Source organism: Phyllobates terribilis, unplaced genomic scaffold (genome assembly GCF_046119375.1).
Source record: "Phyllobates terribilis strain yellow unplaced genomic scaffold, ASM4611937v1 Scaffold_1__5_contigs__length_1240528914, whole genome shotgun sequence".
Taxonomy (NCBI): domain Eukaryota; kingdom Metazoa; phylum Chordata; class Amphibia; order Anura; family Dendrobatidae; genus Phyllobates; species Phyllobates terribilis.
Genome location: NW_027362761.1, coordinates 1,046,462,127 through 1,046,485,756, shown reverse-complemented (window position 1 = coordinate 1,046,485,756; position 23,630 = coordinate 1,046,462,127). Strand labels below are relative to the sequence as shown.

General features: G+C 42.9%; 1 protein-coding gene across 2 annotated transcripts in view; it reads right to left on the bottom strand.

The window, feature by feature from the left end:
* The window catches only part of LOC141158236 (cytochrome P450 4V2-like), a 127,559-nt gene that overhangs the window by 48,229 nt on the left and 55,700 nt on the right, over window positions 1-23,630 (bottom strand). For both annotated transcript variants that reach the window (XM_073645358.1, XM_073645357.1), the window contains exon 5: window positions 11,871-11,940. In XM_073645358.1, coding sequence (XP_073501459.1) covers window positions 11,871-11,940 — 70 coding nt within the window. The remainder of the gene's footprint in view (window positions 1-11,870; window positions 11,941-23,630) is intronic.

Here is a 23,630-nt window from a genome sequence, read left to right as displayed (position 1 = left end):
ACCTACTGTATCCCCTATAGATTGTTTGTGAGCCCTCGCGGTCAGGGTCCTCTCTTCTCCTGTACCAGTCAGTGACCCCTAATCACATGTAAAGCGCCATGGAATAAATGGCAGTATAATGATAAATAATAATTATACTATTTGTACTGTGGGTCAATTGATGCCACTTTTCCTAGTGTCTGCCCATCATTTGAGCTGTTTTGGCAGCTCTTGGGCCCCTTTGAAGGTGTTGTGTATGCGTTTGTTTTTGCTTCCCATTGACTCCAATGGGATTCGGATATTTTAGTCGAACTGTTCATCAAATTATTCAGAGAACACCGGAAAGTTTGCCGATCTGAAACTAATCGAACCTTGAGAGGTTCGCTCATGTCTACTTGCGGCTATTTAGAATATGATTAGTTATGCAGATTCTTGTCATGTCACTGCATTGGTACTGTTTTGTGCCTAAAAATCTAAATTTAAATTTTTATTAGTTTGTTAGCATTTTGTAAATCCATTTTTAACTTTCAACGTTGCCTGAAAATTTCTGGGCATGCTCTCAATCAGATTCAAGCATGAATCTCATCGAGATTCAAGCATGAGGCTTGAGCAAAATCTGATCCCAGGTCTCTTCCACATGTTCCCAAAGTTGGTCCATGCTGGTCGACTCAATTTGGTATGCATACAGTTTTTTTCTTCAACTCTACCCACAAGTGTTCAATTTGGTTGAGGTCTGGGGACTGTGGGTGCCCATCCAGCACCTCTACTTCATTGTCATTGAACCATTTCTTCTCCAATCTAGACATATGCTTCGGATCTTTGTCCTGCTGGAACACTTTGTCGTCCTTTTCATACCCATAGTACTCGAGTGTATGAAGTAACTCGTTTTGTAGGATACTCATATATACCGCAGCATTTCTCGATCCATTAGCACCTTTTTCCCTTCTTTCTTCTAGATCCATTTGCACCCATCAGAGCCTAGTCTAGTGACTTTCGTCTCATCGCTCTAAATCACCAGTTTCCAATTTTCTACTGTCCACTTTTCGCAAACTCGAGCCGACGTTTCTTATGATGATACTTAGGTTGAGGCTTCTTCACATTTTTTCGAGCCACCATTCCAGACTTGCGCAATATGCATCGCATGGTGCTTGCAAGGACATCTGTGATCTCACTATTACGAAGCATATGAGCCTCCACTGCCATGCTTGTCGCACCAGAACTGATACACCTGGTGATGAGCCGACTGTTGATTCTGATATTTTGCCTGGACGTCCACCTCTTGGCTTTTGAATGAATGGACGGACTTCATTTCGTATTCTTACAACTGTCATGGCACTCACATAATGCAGTTTGGCAATTTTCTTGGCCAAGAGACCGCTATTGATGAGCTAAATGATGCTATTTCTCTTTTCTTGGGAAATCTTCTTCATGGCTGCTCCACGATTCAAACCAGTGACCTTTTGCTTGGGAATCAACCTAATAATACACTGAGCTATTAGGGAATGTGAGAACAGGTTGTATTTTGCAGTATACAGAAAGAAAAAGATTTTTCCACCACCAGGAGCAAAACAGTAACAATGCAGTTGTAATGCAGGTGCCGGAATGCAACGCACAGAGACACAAGGCGAGAACAGTCAGAGATGTTTGTAAACAGTTTTATACAACAGGTATACTGAAACAAGGGATTAGCAACAAGGGTAATGAACAGTGGTTTGAAATATCAGAAAAATACAAAATTTCTCAAAGTAAGGCGCAGAATTTGTCCCTAGCGGGGGTTCACCGGTTATTCCCGCTAGGCCGTGAGTCTCTTTCCGGATAAATTCAATTAAATCGCGTTGTGCTACTTTAGCCCCAACCGTTCCCCTCCCAACCTGAGTACTTAAACCCAATTGTCCCCGGTACCGTGGGCGAGCAGTGGAAGTGACGGCCCTGCTCACGTATGCAGCTCCTCTCTGCTTGGCCGTTGGAGGCAGTCTCTCGAGCCTTGGATAGGGGGGTCCAGGCCTCGTCTGTCGGCGGCCGACGTCGGGTTCCGCGAACTCACTCAGCACCGCGATCAGGTTCCTAGTATCCTCAGCAGGCACAGCACTCGTGTCACAACTGTGAGGGATCCGGAGCTCTTTTACCGGTGCCCGGCTGGAGCACCCCTCAGGCCTCTGGATTTGGCCTGTCACGTGGGGTTTCTCAGGACGCAGGGAGCACGTCTGCTCCTCTCTGCTGCTTGGCGCCAAAGACCCCTCAGGTTTGGCGCGCTGGCCTCTTATCTCTCTGAACTCCTTCCTGGAAGTCACCTGATCGGGTCCAGCATCTGAATCTGCCCTCTCTGCAACTTCCCTTGTATATTTTGGTTCCGCTTGACTGTCTCTGGCCAGTAGATGGCAGTCTCGCTCTATCCTTGAAACGTCATGTTGAAGTTCTTTTACAAGCTTTCTTGCTCGTTCTACACAGTGACATGCCAAGAATCTGCATAACTAATCATATGCTAAATAGTTGCAAGTCAAATGTATGTATGAGATTGCCAAGATGATTGTCTATAAAATGATGGTAGTCTCATGTTCGAAGCAGTAGTGGATGGTGAGATATGCAGCCTGAAAGCCAAAAGTTCAAAACATTGTTACCCTTTTTGCTTGTCACTGTAGACAAGCCTGTGAAATACAGGGAGAATATAATCTGGTCAGATGAGGCCAAAATTGAGCTCAATGGATGCCATAATACACACCTTGTTTGGAGACCAAAAGGCACTGCAAGTCACCCCAAAAACACCATACCAACAGTGAAGTTTGTAGGTGGAAACATCATGTTGTGGAGCTGTTTTTCAGCAAACTGCACTGGCAAACTTCATATGATTGATGAAATGATGAATGGACAAATGTACTGTGACTCTGAGGAGAAGTCAGTCTGAGGTCATAGCCAGGAGGGTACGTCATAATAAGAGGGTTGAGACAAATAGCGTAGTCAGGTCACAGTCCATGGTCAGAATTCCAAGAATTAGTGGATCAAGGCAAAGAGGCTAGGCAAATGGATGGCCAAAGGCACATCTATGGTCAGGCAACAAAGATCAGAATATATGAACTCAGAGCAAACACACACCACTAGATCTAAGCTACAACTGGCAAGGTCTGATAATAGCCAGCCAGCTACAAAGCCAGGCAATCACCCAGTATGGGTGACACCTGGAGGAAACCCCACAGGCCTGGCCAGATTGGACAGCTGAGCTATCATTTACAATACTGACATCTCAGCACGCACCTGCCTCAGATTTGGTGACTAAGCTGTCACTCACAATCCTGACAGCTCAGCATGACCCCATAGGGTGGCTGAACTGTTACTCACAGCGTCCGTTGGAAACTGTGAGTGGTGGAATCGTGACATGTACCGAGACATTCTTGATAAAAATCTGCTGCCATCTACCAGGATGGTGAAGATGAAATGAGGCTGGATACTTCAGCAAGACAATGATGTAAAACACACAGCCAAGCAAACTCTCAATTGTTTTCAGAGAAAGAAAATAAAGCTGCTAGAATGGCCCAGCCAATCACCTGACCTGAATCCAATAGAAAATGTATGGAACTAAAGCTCAAAGTTCATAAAAGGAGTCCATGGAACCTTCAGAATTTGAAGCGTGTTTGACTGGAAGAATGGGTCAAAATCACACCTGAGCAATGCATGCGACTAGTTTTTCCATACATGAGGCGTCTTGAAGCTGTCATCACCAACAAAGGCTTTATTACAAAGTATTAAATACATTTCAGTATGTCATTTCTCATTATTACACATAACTTAAAGGGGTTTACCCACTAACAAAGTACATTTTAATCATTATTATAATCAATAGATCGTTGAATAATAATAATAAATGTTCCTGTGCTGATATAATCTTATAAATGTGCCTTCGCTATGTGCTATGTAATGGCTGTGTCTCACTGTGCAGGAACATTGTCTAAGCATACCACATCTCCTGGGTAGAGGAGGGAGCAAGAGAGAAGATACGGACAGGATATCAGGGGATCGCAATGTTTTTTTCTTTTAGGTAAACATTACTTAAAAACAGGTAATGGAATGTTTTGACTCACGAAAAGAATAATTTCAGATCCCATGCTATAATGTCTATATACTACTTTGTGTTCTCTCCTGCTAAGGAGCTGTGGTATGATCAGACCATGTTCCTGCACGGTCAAACACAGCCATTACACAGTACGCAGCAGGGACACATTTAGGCTATGTTCCCACACGTTGTGTTTTTCAGTGTATTTTGCTGGAAAGTCTATGAGAAATCAGAATTCTCTGTTCACACATCTTGTTTTTTTTTTGCTGTGTATTTTGTGGTTTGGTTGGGTTTTTGGAAAATAGAGCATGTCACTTCTTTCAGCGTTTTTTCAACGTTTTTGTTCACCCATAGGAAGTAATGGGTAGTGAAAAAATGCAGCAAAAAAACGCATGTAAATTTTTTAAGTGTTTTTTCAGCATTTTTGATGGCAAAATAGAATGGGGTTCTATTTTGTGATTAACCATCTTGTCTTGGTCACTGAGATTGTTGTTTGTATTGTGAGAGTTTAATTAAATTAGTGATGGGAACAGACAAACATTAGCTGAGCTACCTGTGAGATTGAACAATACCTGTGGCCCAGTGAGGTGTGAAATTGAACAACGCCTGTGCAACTGAATGGCAGACCCCATAGTGTGAAAGTACATAGTGTCATACAAACTCAGTGCATTGCCAGTGTCTAAACTATTCCTGAACAATTCACCTCCTCCACTATGCAAAAACCAGAATGAGATTTTTTTTTCACCGAACTTTATGTACATGCATAAATAGAGACAGAAGGACAGTGAAAAAAACACTGAAAAAACACTGAAAAAAATCATCAAAAAACACAGCAAACCCTTAGTTTTTGACGCAGCTGATTTCCTGCCAGAGATCAGTTTTGCTGCAGATTTCTGACTGAAAAAAAGCACAACATGTGGGAACATAGCCTTACTGTATAAGATTATCTCAGCACAGGAACATTTTTTTTAAACACATTCAATTGTGTAACTTATTATTCCAAGATCTATTAATTAAAATATACTTTGTTCAACCTTTCATTTATGGACATCTATGGTTTTATTTATTTTCCTGTGTGGATTGGATGGGTTGTTACCGACATCTGCTGAGAATTTCATGTCAATGGCATCTTTAGAAATATGTTTGCTTAGAAAACTGGTGATGTGTTCAATACTTATTTCACCCGCAGTAAGTGAGTAAACTAGATAAATGTAACAGTTGGTTAGACATTAATAAGAAAATACATCAGACTGACTGCAGTATTCATCCCAGCAAGTAAAAGTACATGAATAAAGAAGTAACAAATTATACTGAACATATGGATCCTGATTCATCAAGATTTGTAATTTTCTCTCTGATCTTGATGAGCGGGCATGGTGGAGTCAGACGCTCCTGATTCATGAAGAGGTGCACACCTCTTCACGACTCAGGAGTAGAGATGAGCGGTGTTCGACTAGAACTGTTCGCCAATCTCAAATTCGAGCTGTTTTGGGCGGTGTTCGAGTTGTTCGACGAACCCGAACGATTTGCAAAAAATTCGGCTGTTCGAGGTTATGTTCGATAACTGTTCGTGCACCAAAAGCGTGTCCTGCATGTCTGGTGCTATTTAGAGCACCAATCATGCAGGGATTGTCTGCCACTCACTGTAATGCCACAGCCATGGAGGTTGTGGCATTACAGTGATTGCCCAAATCGATGGGAACAGTGCCAACAGTGAAACATGAAAAGCCGGCAATTCAACAGCGGCATACACCGGTACCCGACAATTTAGAACCGAAAGAATAGAGCTTCACACATAGATTAGATAGATATAAACATGTCAGCCACATATATACGAAGTACAGTGAAAGTGCTGCTTACTGTACTTGTCATTTAGCGTAAAGGATTTATTAAAAAAAATAATAGTGTTTTCATGCACCGTCTCTTTAAAAAAGCCGGCCGGCAATTCAGCAGCGGTACCCGACAATTTAGAATAGAAGGAATAGAGAATCACACATAGATTAGATAGATAGAAACATGTCAGTCACATATATATGAAGTACAGTGACAGTGTTGCTTACTGTACTTGTCATTTAGTGTAAAGGATTTATTAAAAAAAATAATAGTGTTTTCATGCACCGTCTCTTTAAGAAAGCCGGCCGGCAATTCAGCATCTGTACCCGACAATTTATAACAGACAGAATAGAGCTTCACACATAGATTAGATAGATAGAAACATGTCAGTCACATATATATGAAGTACAGTGATAGTGTTGGTTACTGTACTTGTCATTTAGTATTAAAATAAAGGATTTATTATTAAAAAAATTGGCGTGGGGTTCCCCTTAATTTTAGGCTCTAGCGGAGGTTAAGCAGACAGCTGAGGCAGTAGTTTGAAGCCTGGGAAGGGGGTAATACCCACGGAGCTTCCCAGGCTACTAATATCAGCCCCCAGCTGAATACATAGCCTTTACTAGCTATTAAAATGGGGGACCCCCCCAAAAAAAATGACGTGGGGTCCCCCCTAATTTAATAGCTAGCAAAGGCTAGGCAGACAGCTGGGGGCTGATATTAATAGCCCAGGAAGGGAGCCATGAATATTGGCCCCCTCCCAGGCTAGAAACACCAGCCGTCAGCCGCCCCAGAAATGGCGCATTCATAGGATGCGCCAATTCTGGCACTTAGCCTCGCTCTTCCACGCTGCCCTGGTGCGGTGGCAGGGGGTAATAGGGCTGGGGTTGATGTCAGCTTATAATGCCAGCTGACATCAAGCCCAGGTTAGTAATGGAGAGGCGTCTATAAGACACCCCCATTACTAACCCCATAGTCAAAGTTAAAAAAAACACAAACACCCAGAATAAAGTCCTTTAATTGAAATAAAGACACAATTCTTTATTGTTCTAAATTAAACCATACTTACCGTCACGCCCATTCCAGCTGAAGCCAACGATCTCCTGTAATAAAAATAAAATAATAAAGCAACCTCATCCTTACCTTTCCATGGTTCCCACGACAGCTCCAGCTCTGCTACATCGAGATGACAGGCTGGACCGCAGCAGAACGCCGCCATCCAGCCTGTCATCCCGCAGACACTGAGAAGAGCAGGCTTGCTTGCGCTCCACATTGTCTCTCTGTGACGGCATAAAGATGAGCCGAGGTCATGTCCAATGAACTCGGCTCACCTCATGCACGTCACTGACAGCGTGGGAGAATTCTCACGCTGAAGCGCTGAGTGCAGGAGAATTTTCCCACGCTGTCAGTGACGTGCATGAGGTGAGCCGAGTTCATTGGACATGACCTCGGCTCATCTGGATGCCGTCACAGTCAGACACTGAGGAGCACAAGCATGCCTGCGCTTCTCAGTGTCTGCGGGATGACAGGCTGGATGGCAGCGTTCTGCTGCGGTCCAGCCTGTCATCTCGATGTAGCAGAGCTGAAGCTGTCGTGGGAACCATGGAAAGGTAAGGATGAGGTTGGTTTATTATTTTTCTTTTATTGCAGGAGATCGTTGGCTTCAGCTGGAATGGGCGTGATGGTAAGTATGGTTTAATTTAGAACAATAAAGAATTGTGTGTTTATTTCAATTAAAGGACTTTATTCTGGGTGTTGTGTTTTTTTTAAATACTTTACTAGAAATTCATGGCAGTCATGTCTAATACTGGCGTGACCCCATGAATTTTGGGCTTGGGGCCAGCTGATAATACCAAGCTGGCCCTAACCCCTTTATTACCCAGTGAGCCACCGCACCAGGGCCCTGGATGAGTTGGGTACAGCGCCAGAAGATGGCGCTTCTATGAACGCGCCATTTTCCGGGGTGGCTGTGGACTGCAATTTGCAGCGGGGGGGGGCCCAGAAAGCTTGGGCCTCCCTGCGCTGCAGATTCCAGCCCCCAGCTGCCTAGTTGTACCTGGCTGGACACAAAAATAGGGCGAAGCCCCACGTATTTTTTTTTTAATTATTTCATGAAATTCATGAAATAATTAAGAAAAAAAGGGCTTCCCTATATTGTTGTGTCCGGCCAGGTACAAATAGTCAGCTGGTGGTTGGGGGCAGCCCGTTCCTGCCTGCTGTACCTGGCTGGACACAAATATAGTGCGAAGCCCCACTTCAATTTTTTTTAATTATTTCATGAAATTCATGAAATAATTAAGAAAAAAAGGCCTTCCCTATATTGTTGTGTCCGGCCAGGTACAAATAGGCAGCTGGTGGTTGGGGGCAGCCCATTCCTGCCTGCTGTACCTGGCTGGACACAAATATAGTGCGAAGCCCCACTTCAATTTTTTTAAATTATTTCAGGAAATTCATGAAATAATTAAAAAAAAATTGACGTGGGGCTTCGCACTATATTTGTGTCCAGTCAGGTGCAGCAGGCAGGAACGCGCTGCCCCCAACCACCAGCTGCCTATTTGTACCTGGCCGGACACAACAATATAGGGAAGCCCTTTTTTCTTAATTATTTCATGAAATAATTTAAAGAAAATTGACGTGGGGCTTCGCCCTGTTTTTGTGTCCAGCCAGGTACAACTAGGCAGCTGGGGGCTGGAATCCGCAGCGCAGGGAGGCCCAAGCTTTCTGGGCCACCCCCGCTGCAAATTGCAGTCCGCAGCCACCCCGGAAAATGGCGCGTTCATAGAAGCGCCATCTTCTGGCGCTGTACCCAACTCATCCAGGGCCCTGATGCGGTGGCTCACTGGGTAATAAAGGGGTTAGGGCCAGCTTGGCATTATCAGCTGGCCCTAAGCCCAAAATTCATGGGGTCACGCCAATATTAGACATGACCACCATGAATTTCTAGTAAAGTATTTAAAAAAAACACAACACCCAGAAAAAAGTCCTTTAATTGAAATAAACACACAATTCTTTATTGTTCTAAATTAAACCATACTTACCGTCACGCCCATTCCAGCTGAAGCCAACGATCTCCTGAAATAAAAGAAAAATAATAAAGCAACATCATCCTTACCTTTCCATGGTTCCCATGACAGCTTCAGCTCTGCTACATCGAGATGACAGGCTGGACCGCAGCAGAACGCTGCCATCCAGCCTGTCATCCCGCAGACACTGAGAAGCGCAGGCTTGCTTGCGCTCCACAGTGTCTCTCTGTGAGGGCATCCAGATGAGCCGAGTTAATGTCCAATGAACTCGGCTCACCTCATGCACGTCACTGATAGCGTGGGAAAATTCTCCTGCACTCAGCGCTTCAGCGTGGGAGAATTCTCACACTGAAGCGCTGAGTGCAGGAGAATTCTCCCACGCTGTCAGTGACGTGCAGGAGGTGAGCTGAGTTCATTGGACATGAGCTCACCTTATGCACGTCACTGACAGCGTGGGAAAATTCTCCTGCACTCAGCGCTTCAGCGTGGGAGAATTCTCACGCTGAAGCGCTGAGTGCAGGAGAATTCTCCCACGCTGTCAGTGAAGTGCAGGAGGTGAGCTGAGTTCATTGGACATGAGCTCACCTTATGCACGTCACTGACAGCGTGGGAGAATTCTCCTGCACTCAGCGCTTCAGCGTGAGAATTTTCCCACGCTGTCAGTGACGTGCATGAGGTGCGCCGAGTTCATTGGACATGAACTCGTCTCATCTTTATGCTGTCACAGCCAGACACTGCAGAGCGCAAGCATGCCTGCGCTTCTCAGTGTCTGCGGGATGACAGGCTGGATGGCAGCGTTCTGCTGCGGTCCAGCCTGTCATCTCGATGTAGCAGAGCTGAAGCTGTCGTGGGAACCATGGAAAGGTAAGGATGAGGTTGCTTTATTATTTTTCTTTTATTGCAGGAGATCGTTGGCTTCAGCTGGAATGGGCGTGACGGTAAGTATGGTTTAATTTAGAACAATAAAGGATTGTGTCTTTATTTCAATTAAAGGACTTTATTCTGGGTGTTTGTGTTTTCTTTTAACTTTGACTATGGGGTTAGTAATGGGGGTGTCTTATAGACGCCTCTCCATTACTAACCTGGGCTTGATGTCAGCTGGCATTATAAGCTGACATCAACCCCAACCCTATTACCCCCTGCCACCGCTACAGGGCAGCGTGGAAGAGCGAGGCTAAGTGCCAGAATTGGCGCATCCTATGAATGCGCCATTTCTGGGGCGGCTGACGGCTGGTGTTTCTAGCCTGGGAGGGGGCCAATATTCATGGCTCCCTTCCTGGGCTATTAATATCAGCCCCCAGCTGTCTGCCTAGCCTTTGCTAGCTATTAAATTAGGGGGGACCCCACGTCATTCTTTTGGGGGGGTCCCCCATTTTAATAGCTAGTAAAGGCTATGTATTCAGCTGGGGGCTCATATTAGTAGCCTGGGAAGCTCCGTGGGTATTACCCCCTTCCCAGGCTTCAAACATCTGCCCCAGCTGTCTGCTTAACCTCCGCTAGAGACTAAAATTAAGGGGAACCCCACGCCAATTTTTTTTAATAATAAATCCTTTATTTTAATACTAAATGACAAGTACAGTAACCAACACTATCACTGTACTTCATATATATGTGACTGACATGTTTCTATCTATCTAATCTATGTGTGAAGCTCTATTCTGTCTGTTATAAATTGTCGGGTACAGATGCTGAATTGCCGGCCGGCTTTTTAAAGAGACAGTGCATGAAAACACTATTATATTTTTTAATAAATCCTTTACACTAAATGACAAGTACAGTAAGCAACACTGTCACTGTACTTCATATATATGTGACTGACATGTTTCTATCTATCTAATCTATGTGTGATGCTCTATTCCTTCTTGTCTAAATTGTCGGGTACCGGTGTATGCCGCTGCTGAATTGCCGGCCGGCTTTTTTAAAGAAAGCGTCTTCTGAGCAGTTTGTCAGCTTTTGGACACCTTTGAAGGTGTTTTCTATGTGTTTCTATGTGTTTTTGTTTGCCTGCCATTGGTTTTAACGGTGTTCGACGGTGTTCTAAGGTGTTCGACGAACAGTTCGACGAACAGTTCCTCGAACATCCCGGTGTTCGACGAACCGAACCGAACCCAAACACTACGGGGGTGGCTCAACACTACTCAGGAGTGTCTGATAAGTGGCGTGCACCTCTGTGCGCCATGCCAGAAACCTTACTCCAGTCCCCATGTCCAATCCAGTGTCACAAATAAGATGAGCTGTGGCATCTCGCCTCAGCTTGGACCATTTTGGCCGAGCTGGGAGAAACTGTCACAAATTTTTTTGTGCAACTCTAAGTTGGCCTAAAATGTTGTCATTTTTCAAAGGAATTTTCGCCAATTTGGTGTAATTGGTTTGATGAATCAGGGCCCAAGTATTCGTATTCCCATGACACTGGTGGTCCCAGTAGTTGGACCCACAGAAATCAGATGCTTGCTACATCCTAAGTAGGTGAGAGTAGTGCTTCTCAGTCTGTCACTCTGGCCTCTCCAGTGAGGTGCTAGCTAGTTGTTGGTGAGGCACAACAGAGAAGGCAGTTTTTATAGAGGTGACCAAGTGCGGCACCGTCCTTTCTATGTCTGCAGAAATCTCTAGTTTAACATTATTAACTGACCATTTTTGTTGAAATGATTTCTAGTGGCAAATAAAGGAAAATTGAGAAATATTTTTAGCTTTAGTACAGACTACAGATGGTGAGCCCCTGACATCATCTTGCTTTTTCTGGTGAGGCCCCAGTAGAAAAATGTTGAGAAGCTGTGGCTTAGACAAGACGTGTGCACCATAATGCACTTTTTTCATTAGTACTAGCTTTAGGTCATTCAGTATTATCTGTTTGTTCTTTATTTATGTAATTTCATTGGTATAGGATGTTTGGGAAAATCTACAGCGCTCGGCCTTTTTTTTCAGTCTCATCTACAATAAAGTTGGGTAATCAGGAATTGTGGGATCACCCCTTTAAATGTCATACATATACTTACTCATAAATTGCTTTAATATAATCAGAATCGCTGTTGCTCTGTGCTTGAATTTTTCTTCCCATAGCTGTCTCTGAAGAAAAGAAAAATCATATTTACATAAAATATCTACTAAAAGAAATATAAATGTTTAATAGATAACAGACTAATGGGCTCTGGCTCCACCATAAGATAGTGTGCATCATTACCACAATCAGGAAAGAAATGTTCAACAAATCAGGCTATGAAAAAAAATATATGATCTTAATGCCAACCAAATAATTTTACCAATAAACCACCAAAAACATAGACTAAACACTCTGTACTACCTAGGGGGACTCCTTAACATAATGGTTACTGAAACTTTTCCCATAACAAATGTATATCCATCTGATAAGTTCCTCCTGCTCTATAACATCCTGCCTGTAGGTCAGACTCCATTTTCCACATGACAGGTTCCATTTAAGATCTTTTGAAAAACATATTTTTTATATTTTTGAATACTGTTGTATATCTGTTCTGTGTTGTCTTGAGCTAACTAGGTAAGGTTTTTTTTTACAGTTATACTAGGACTAAAAAAAGGTACAAAGGTTGTAATACAACAATATTAGTAAATCCAATAAATTACTATTTAGGGGATCTATCACCAGATTTCATAATACAAACTGCATACTTCATTAAACAGTTCTCTTGGACCTGATGATACTGGTGGGCTGACTTTGAAAAATCCTTGTAATAATAACTTTATAATCCTTTGTGAAAGTTTGCCTGCATAATAACTTCTTGCATTAATTTGAAGATTATACAGACATTTTGACATGGGTTTAAAAGTAAATACACCTGCCTCATCAAGTCTAAAATATGTATTTAATAATTTATGCAGTGTACATTTGTAAATTGTCTGTCTCTGTTAGTTTGCATATTGTACTCATATTTTAGATATTTATTATTATATATATATATCAGTCTTCTTCACATGTACAGTACCCCGGAATTAATTAGGCTTTAAAATAAATAATAATTATAATGTTGTAAAATCTGGTGGCAGATCTGCTTTAGCTACTGTATATTTACCCTAGAAAATCTCAAATTACTGTAGCAGCCTGACCTTAGTGGGGTGAGAAATCAGAAAACCATGTTTTTTCTTTTACATTCACAAGACTTCGATGAGGTATCCCATTTAAAGCCATAATTTTAGACTATGATCTGAATCTTCAACTAAAGCGGGAAGAAAAAGCTATTATCACCTTGGAGAGCCTAGTTAGTCTGAACACACAAAGACCTGAGAGGGTGGAAGGCCTTTTTTAAAACTTTACAAGACAAATGTCAAACTACTTCAGAACTATATCCATTCACTAACGCTTATACTTTGGTGAAGTTAGTGAGGACTGAAATAAGTTCACTGAAGTTTTAACATAATTAAAGTTCTTTCTAACAAAAGAGAACAAGGAATTAGCAGTTGAACAAGGATGAAAACATGGAAGGTGATTCAGATTGTGGTTTTACATCTTACATGCCATGGTGAATAGCGATTATGTACACAGTGTCCATTTTAGGACATGATCAGATACCAAAATCAAACATCAGAATGATGTCAGTTTGAGGCTAAATACCCTGTCTTACAAGTGATTCTGACAAGTGATTTTGACAAGTGATCCTGACAAGTGATTCTGCCGAGTGATTCTGACGAGTGATTCTGACGAGTGATTTTGACGAGTGATTTTGATGAGTGAGTTTGATGAGTGATTCTGCCAAGTGATTTTGACAAGTGATTCTGATGAGTGATTTTGATGAGTGATTCTGACAAGTGATTCTGACAAGTGATTCTGATGAGTGATTCTGATGAGTGATTTTGATGAGTGATTTTGACAAGTGATTCTGACGAGTGATTTTGACGAGTGATTCTGACGAGTGATTCTGATGAGTGATTTTGGCGAGTGAGTTTGATGAGTGATTCTGCCAAGTGATTTTGCCAAGTGATTTTGACGAGTGATTTTGACGAGTGATTCTGACGAGTGATTCTGCCAAGTGATTCTGACGAGTGATTTTGATGAGTGATTCTGCCAAGTGATTCTGATGAGTGATTCTGACGAGTGATTCTGACAAGTGATTCTGACGAGTGATTTTGATGAGTGATTCTGATGAGTGATTTTGACAAGTGATTCTGACGAGTGATTTTGATGAGTGATTCTGACAAGTGAGTCTGACGAGTGATTCTGACGAGTGATTTTGATGAGTGATTCTGACAAGTGATTCTGACGAGTGATTCTGATGAGTGATTCTGACAAGTGATTCTGACAAGTGATTCTGACGAGTGATTTTGATGAGTGATTCTGACGAGTGATTTTGACAAGTGATTCTGATGAGTGATTTTGATGAGTGATTTTGATGAGTGATTCTGACAAGTGATTCTGACGAGTGATTCTGACGAGTGATTTTGATGAGTGATTCTGACGAGTGATTTTGACGAGTGATTCTGCCGAGTGATTCTGCCGAGTGATTTTGATGAGTGATTCTGACGAGTGATTTTGATGAGTGATTCCGCCAAGTGATTCTGACGAGTGACTTTGACAAGTGATTTTTACAACTGTAATAATAATAAATAAAAAAAAGTAACTGTTCGCTGATGGGACTTGAACCCCAAATTCTATTTGCATGGTAAATTACATAGCCAAAGTAAATTGGGAGTTTGCAGCCCATCAGCGAACAGTTACTTTTTTTTTATTATTATTATAGTTGTAAAAGTCACTCGTCAAAATCACTTATCAAAATCAGTTCTCAGACAGGGTATTTAGCCTCAAACTGACATCATTCTCATGTTTGATTTTGATATCTGATCATGTCCTAAAATGGACACTGTATATGTAATTTATGCGGTTAGTCATGCAGTAAGAAAAATTCTCCTCTGTCACTCCATTGGAACACCCGAATTGTGATTGCGGGGTACTAATATGCTGGCACAGGCAGAGATATTTAGGAGAAAAGTAATTGGACAATTCACATGCATGATTGAAATATTACTATATATTGTACCAGCAATTGGAGAATCACAGGTTCACAACCCCTTAAAACTAAGGGTATTTTATATTTATGAAAAAAGTTTATTTTCCCATTTGTTAAAGAAGCACTCCCATGAAAATTTTTATCCTCTTAAGGGGTTGTCCGGTCTAAATTGATAAGTCTGCATTCACGCTGTGTGACTGCAGACATATGAAACCCCCCCAGCGCATGCGCTGTGTCGGGACCAGATGGTAATTATGCGTTATGTATACTCGTGGTCAGAGCCCACTTAGTGGGCTCAGCCTCGCTTCATATACTTGTATTGAGCAAGTTCGCACCCACTGGACAGCCATATCACTAGATGGGGAGCGACCTCACTCCATACAAGAGTATGGAGCGAGTCCGCGCCATTACACGGGCTTTGGCGAATCCTCACAGTGCACAGATAGAAAGTTGGGGGAATTCATAAGTTTGCATTCACACATTGTGACTGCAGACTTATCAATTGAGACCGGGCAACCCCTTCAGTAAATTGCAATCATCATATTATATAATACCGTGTACTTACAATAGCTCATTTTGCCCTTCTACCCAGCATATTCTTCTGTTTTCCATTAGGTCTATGACATCACGTAATTAAAAACTGACTGGATGAATCATTTTACGCTCTTTGAAGAAACAGGAGGTCCATTTTCCCATATGAGTCACTGCAAAAGTCCCTGGCAGTGGGGAGAAGCGGAGCAGCTGCGTATGGAGTTGAAGAGGGGAATGATAAATGCAGGGACAAGAGACTTCCTGTTTCTACATAGAGCAAAGAGAAGAATTATCTGGGTAGAAAGGAAAAATTAGCAATTGTAAGTACACAGTGCTATATAATATGATGATTGCAATATTTTAAGAGGATAAAAACTTTAATGGGAGGGAGTCTTTAAGTAAAACAAATATAAGATAAAAAATAAACATAATTGGTATTGTCATATCTGTAAAAAATTATAAATAATAAAATATGACTGAGCTTTATCATGGTGAGCACCATAAAGAAATAACAAAATCCCAGACTTTCAGTATTTTCCTCACTGATCAGTTACTATGGGTGAAAACAGGGGCAGAGATACCATTGGTGCACCTGTGTAGGCATATAGAGGCCCAAGAGATAAGGGGTCCCACTTCATCTAAAGAAGGTGGAATTCTGCACTATTTATTATTCTTGCACAGACGTCCTCTGCTGTCTGTCTCTGCTTCTGGGTGAAAGATATCAATTTATTTGTCCCAAAATTAGCCCTTCATAAATGTCATAAAATGTTCACCTATTTAAGGTTTTACTCTGATCTCGTTTAGTGATCAATTTACATGCTATAAAATCAGACTAAAATCTGAATCTTCAACAAAGAGAACAAAAGGCAATTATCACATTAGAGAACCTAGCAAGTGAGAACACACAGAAACCTGAGAGGGTAGAAGGCTTTTTTACAACAAGCTAAATGTCAAATCACTCGATCCTTATCTTGAAACCAGTAAGTAAAGAAATATGTTCACTGATTTTTTTCACATGAAAAAAGACAAAAGAGTAGAAACATTTAAAAAAAAAATTGTGGAAAACAATTTAGCATAATTGCCATTGCCACCCCAGGAAAAGTCAGAACTATTATAATATTTTTGTATTCATCACGCACAATAAATGATGTAAAAATAAAACTGCCAGAATTACTGTTCTCTGGTCATCTAGATTGTTTTAAAAAGCGTCTGAGATGGAAAGGGGTTAAATACTTAGAATAAATGTCTCATTGCTTTATCTCTGGAACACAGAAGGGTTTGCAAAATGTGCACGTGTAATAGTGGGGAAGGACGTAGCCTTCCTTTTGGCACTGAAGTAGTTAAAGGGAGTGTTCCCATAGTTAAACCTCTCAGGACTGTTGGTAGGCCAAGCTAAGAGGTTAGCATTAGTGGTCCAGTCAGTAGAGAAGAGGGGGAACTTAGTGCCCTGACCAAGCCTTGAGTGTTATAGAGCTTGGTTCTGGCATAATGCCTTGTGGGCTGCAGTACCTGTAATCAGTCACAAGATGCCACTGTCCTGGGTGCAGATGTTAGGTTGAGTCTGCTAGCAGTGTTACAGACAGTGATGGGGTTAATGCTGTAAGATGACAGTCCACAGAGGGTGGGCACATTAGGAAAATCTCTGCTTAGTTTCCAGAAGCAGTAAGTGATGAGTAGTAAGAGATAGGACAGTGAACTGTACGGGCAGCCTGACTATATTGTGGCTGCTAGGGTAGACGGGAGCTCCATACCCTCAGACAGTGGGATCACCAGTGTAAAAGTCTCCCTATGCAAGAGTCCTGTTAGCCAGCCGGAGAAACTCAACAGAGGTATTGAGGACCCGGGGCACTTCTAGTCTGCAGGAAGCAGAGGAAGATAAATAGGACTCCAGGCTAAGATGTGGGGGAGATATCAGATCTGGAACACCGTTGATATTGCAGAAGAGTCTCTTGGGCTAGAGATTAGAGTCACAGAGATGCTTCACTTAAAGAGGGAACCAGGGCTGAAGATGTTGCCAGCGCCTGTGAGGGAGATAATAACCTGTCGGGCCTTATCCATTATATCTGCCTGTAAATATTGTACATATTCCTCTTCCCCAAGTAAAGTCCAAGTTATAGTTAAGAACCTCGTGTCCTCTGAATTTATTGCTGCCCTGGTCCCAGAAGAGAAATGCCTGGAGACAGCCGCGATCGGATGGTTTGAAGTAAGTGGAGAGCCCCACATACACAGCCACACATCAGAGGGAGGACACAAATTGTCTGTAGGGTGCCAGAGCGAGAGGGGGCAACAGCTCGCCCACGACTACCTCGCTGGGGCACCTTACACACGTGTAAGGAGATGGACATACTGCCCACATTCCCCCTTGAAGGTCCCAATTAGAGGTGCCTGTTTGTAGGGCCCTTGCTTCATCTTACCCGAGGGCTTTTATAGAAAGTGTCATCAGTGGGACAACATCAAGCCTCTATGGTTCCAACGAGGAGTCAGGAGCCATGGGTGCAGTGTCCATGGGACTGCAGGCTGTAGCAAATAACCCAGATGTTTTCTATGTGGCCCAGGGTTCCCACTCGGCAGTATATGTGCAGAAAGTGGAATTAACTTGGGTCTGAACGCGGTCAGAAAAGTACCAGTTGAAGAAAGTAGTAAGTGGAGTCAGAAGTTGCGAAAGCCTATGTTGTGCTCATTGCACCTTTGACCAGAGCAGTTTAAAGTACCTGGAGGACTAAAAAATCCAGCGGGTTTATGATCCACATGCCTGGGACTCCCTGCAGTAATGGCCATGGATGGCTGAAGTTGTGTGTTAACCCCCTTTAGCTTTGTTGCGCTTGTAGCGATTCCCCCTGCTGCATTGAGAGATGTTGCAACCGATGGAGAGTCCTACACCTTCGGTTAAGGACTGAACCTAATCCAGGACTGAACCCTATCCAGGATGAATGTTGCCCCTAAGGGACTGTGTGCCTGTCTCATGGACAGGAGTGAGGTAGAAGGACTGTGTCCCTGTCCTAAGGATTGATGGGGGGACAATGGACTGTGCCCATGATGTAAGGAGGTACCCTTAAAGGGATGGACTTTGTTATGTAGTGTTGGCTTTAGGGCCCTTGCTAAAAGGGGTCAAATTAACCCAAAGAACTGGTGTTGGGTTAGAAAGAAGGGAAAAAATAGACCGGGTCTGTGTTTCTCTCGGAAAAGAAAAATACTCCATAGTGTTTAACTTTATGTGTGTGTGGCGAAGTGTTTGGTGCCTTCCAGGTTTCGGATGACCAAGGATATCCATCATTAAAGAAGGGGTAAAATGTCAGTTAATGGACATACTGCACACATTCATCCTTGAAGACACATGTATTGTTACAGTGTATTCTAATGTGTAATGTGTATTGTGACATGCGTTATTGGTGATAGTGTTGTGTTCTGCCTGACAGAAGGGAGAATTAGAGTTAATATTTGGGACTAGCACAGAGTAGGAGAGGCTAAGGTGAAGGGACAAAGACAGTTTCCTGTCAAGAAGACAGATAGGGCCCAGTGTGCAGTAAAAGCAGATTTATGGTCTTACTAGTGAGCAGAGCCACATGATATGGGTGTCCCTGACATGAGTGGAGACTGATAACAGTTGATAGCGTGATCCTGAGTAAAGAAAGAGAGGAAAAGAGAGAAGTGTCCAAAGGATGTACTGGAGATGGATCTTGAGACAGGATGCCTAGCAGTACAGCCCCGAGTTTATAACTCAGAGAGGTAACGGGCCAGGACAGAACAGAGAATGTGAGACGAAGAGAGAGCTCTGAGTTTCAAGGCATCAAAAGCCGAGAAGCTAAGTATTGGCCACATTGGCAAACTAGTTCCCTTAAGAGGGAAGAGGACACGGGCTGAAAATAGGACTCATTAACTGAACTGTAGTATTGTGCTGGGTAGTGGTGAAGATATAGGACTGAGAGAGGCAGAACCGAGTCAGTCTGAGAAGGACAGGAATAATGTACAGTATGTGAAGATGTTGAAGATGCTCATTGTGCTAAAGGAAACATTTATGAACTATTTCACCCTGTATCTACTGTACATAGTTCCCACCAAGTTGCTGTTTAGTAAAAGACTGTTTATTGTTGATTGGTGGTCTCCCTCATGGAGCTTTACAACTCCTGGTTCTGGTATGCTGAAGTCACCAGCATCATGCAGCCTGCAAGGGTGTAGCACCCCCACAGCACAAGTCCATACACCTATAGCTTGTGTCATCTGAGATGTAGGTATAGGGCTTAGGCCTGCTTAATATGTGTCTGTTGCTGTGTTATAGTTTAGATCCTACATTTAACTAAAACTTCAAATGGAAACTGATTTAGGAACTGATCCTATTGCTTGCAATGAAATTGTTCCCATTTATCTGCCATATCAGTTGTGTCACTGGAAAGGTGCAGGAGCCTGTCCAGGGGCCAGAAAACAGATTCCTAAAAAGAATGCCCCAGAACTTGTCACCTATGACCTCTAAGTAATGTGCTTTGCGCAGGCTCCTCAGCTTCATACTTTGAGCATGCTCAGGGACTATTCTTACATGTATGGGGTAGAATTATAAGCAGATATAAAATCTTTCATTGTTGTAGTAGAAAAAGTCTAATCCAATCGGATCACATCAAACATGTTTTTAGTGATGTGTATCACCACTTAGTATACTGATTGGATTTTAGATAAGTAAATTTGTAGGTGACCGGCAATTGCTAGTTCTTCAATGGTGTCAATACCAGAGCCTTTAAATGCTCAATGCCACTACCAGCCCCAGACCACTTTGCTTGCCTGATCCAGATGAAAATGGCAGCAGTGGCTTTGAGAAAAAAAATTTGCAGGATCCTGGACCATCACCAACATCGGTTGTCCATGACCAATCCTACTATCTCCTACTACCTACTGAGATCCCCAATATCCCTTCTGATCCCTACAAATCAGAAGTGGTGCCAAGGGTTCTGACAAGTAGGATAAGGTTTGCAGGACTCTAGTCCAGCAGCCATTGACTACCAACGAGGCTAATGGACCAGGGTCCTGTGAATAATTTTAGCTCAACTGTAGTCAGAGAGGATACCAAATGTAACTATATTGCTAGTAGAAGTATTTTGGTTTTAACATTTGCTTATTATGGTTCTTATTTTATGTATTAGTTTACAAATATTTTGCTTCACCTGCATATCCTTCAATTACCACTTTCCCCTGAAGTTATATTTTAGTTGTGCACTATTGTGAGTTAAATATTGGCCATTATTTATTATTCTGTGTAGTTTATATTCTAGAACACACCATATTGCCCTGTTAATTATGGTGAGTTATTGGAAAATAACTAGGTTGGGGCATCTTATCATGGCTGGCCCCTAGAAATTTAATATATGCACGTTGTTGCTTTTTATGGGTTTTTTAAGTGAAATTATTATTTATGTTTGTTGGGTGTATCAATAAAATCTTCACATATTACTCTTGTGTGTAGAGATGAGCGAATGTTTCAATATTCAATTCGGATTACGATCGCCGAATTAGCAATATTTGCCGATTTATACGTCGAATGTTCATCGAACATTATTGAACGGCATAGGATTCAATGGGTTGCAAAAAAAAACGCATACACAACACCTTCAAACAGGCCCAAAAGCTGCCAAAACACATCAAATAAAGAGGTACACACCTGGAAAGTGCCATCAATTGACCCAGAGTACAAGTACTATAATTATTAACACTATTACACCGACATTTATTCTGTGGCGCTTTACATGTGAAAAGGAGTCACCGACTGGTACAAGAGGAGAGAGGACCCTGCCCGCGAGGGCGCACAAACAATCTACAAGGGATGGGTGAGGATACAGTAGGTCAGAGTACAGCTAGTCATGCAGCGGTATGCTGGAGCGAGGCTTACCGCAGATTGTACACTTGTCACAAGAAGTGGGTCTTCAGCTTCCTTTTCAAGATCTGCACGGTAGGAGACAGTCTGATGTGTTTGGGTACAGAGTTACACAGTAGCAGAGATGCATGGGACAAATCTTGTATACAGTCGTGACAAGAAGAGATAAGAGGGAAGTAGAGAAGGAGATCTTGGAAGGATGGGAGGTTGCGTGCAGGTGACTAGTACAGGGAGACTAGGTCACACATGTATGGAGGAGACAGATTTTCGATGGCTTGGTATGCCAAAGTTAGGCTTTTCAACTGGAGTCTCTGGGCAACAGGGAGCCAGAGCAGGGACTGACAGAGGGGAGAAGCCTGGGAATAGCGGGTTGACAGGTGGATTAATTGGCCAGCACAGTTTAGGATAGATTGGAGGGGTGCGAAAGTGGTAGAAGGCAGGCCACAGAGCAGGAGCTTGTAGTAGTTGAGGCGGGAGATGATGAGGGCGTGCACTGGTGTTTTTCTAGATTCGTGGTTGAGGAATGTGCGGATCCCCTTTGGAGTTGGAGTCAGCAACAAGTGGAAAGGGCTTGGATCTGACGTTTGAAGGACAGATCAGAGTCAAGCTTGTGGGACTGGGGAGAGTGGGCAGCCATTCACTTTGATGGATAGGTCAGTTGAGGGGGGGTGAATGAGATGGTGGAAAGATGATGCATTCTGTTTTATCCATGTTAATTTTTACAAATCTAGCAGAGAAGTAAGATGAAATATAGGACACACATTGTGGGATTCTGGTTAGTAAGGAGGTGATATCAGGTCCAGAGAGGTAGATCTGTGTGTCATCAGCATAGAGGTGATACTGAAGGCCTTGAGACCATGAGCTGTCTGAGGCTGAAGGTGTAGATGGAGAAAAGCCTGGGTCCTACAACTGAACCTTTGGAGACACCGACACATAGGGGATGAGATGAGGAGGTGGTGTGTGAGTGGGAGACACTGAATGTCCTGTCAGTTAGGTATGAAAAGATCCAAGACAGGGCCAAGTCTGTGATGCCGAGAGATGAGAGTCTGTAGTAAGAGGGTATGGTCTACTGTGTCGAAGGCAGATGACAGGTCTAGGAGGAGGAAGACAGTGTAGTCTGCCTTGGATTTGGCAGTTAGTAGGTCATTGATGACTTTAGTCAGGGTAGTTTCAGTGGAATGATAAGGTCGGAAGCCTGATTGTAAGCGGTCAAAGAGGGAGCACGAGGAGAGGTGGGAGGACAGTTCAAAATAGACATGTTGATCCAGTAGTTTGGAGGCATAGAGGAGAAGTGAGATGGGGTGATAGCTAAACATAGGATGGGTCAAAGGAGGGTTTTTGAAGGATGGGTGTGATCAATGTATGTTTGAATCATGAGAGGAAAACGGCAGTTGTTAGTGACAGGTAGAAGAGGAGGGTTAGGCTTGGGATGAAGACTGTGGTACGGTTTGGAATGAGGTGGGATGGTATTAGGTCAAGTTCACAGGTGGTGAGATGTGATTTGGAGAGTAAAGATGATCTTCCGTGATGGCGGAGAAGCTGGTTTTGGAGGAGGAGAGTTGAGTCATTATGATAAGGGGCTGTTGGGACTTTAAGAAGAAAGCTTTGCCCTATGTTGTCAATCTTCTGCTTGAAGAATGAGGCTAACTCTTCAGCTGAGATGAGAGGAGAGGAGAGGGAGGGGGAGCTGGTGGACAGAGGAGGGACTTGAAAGTACTGAATAGCTGTTTAGGGTTGTGAGACAAGTATGCTATGATAGATGAGAAGTATGTTTGTTTTGCTGCAGTGAGCAATTGTGCAGCATTTTGAAAACTTCTGTTACTGGACTGTACTCCCTTTCTTTGGCAGTTGCACAGCGGTACACCTTGTAGATGAGGGGCAGGAAGAACATGTGCTCCAATAGATGACAAGCGCTGCATCAAGTGGTCTCTGCTCCTCTTCTTCCACATTAACATCACACACAGTACAGTCCTCAGAGGTGGCACCCCAATTACTCTTGTTTTCACCCACGTCACAACTCTCCAGCCGGCCAACTGACTGTGGAGAAGCACAGATGGGTGAGTCTGCAGAGCTGTTCACACATTCTATTCCAGGGCATCCGAGGTCTGATCCAAAGCTTCACAGACTCAAGAGGGGGAAAACATGTGTAGCGATGCCCAAAATTTTTTCCAGTTGATCCGGGCCCGGATGACGTAGGGTCTGAGAAGAATCCAAACCCTCGTCACAAGACGTTAACCCCTGGGGGTGGGCATGGATGGGTTGGAGAAAAAAATAAATACACACCAGAACATGGAGAACTAAACTAATATACTGTACAACAGGGGTTGGAGAACTAAACTATTAAACAGCTAAGGTTGGAGAATGAAACAAATACACACCAGAACATGGGGAAC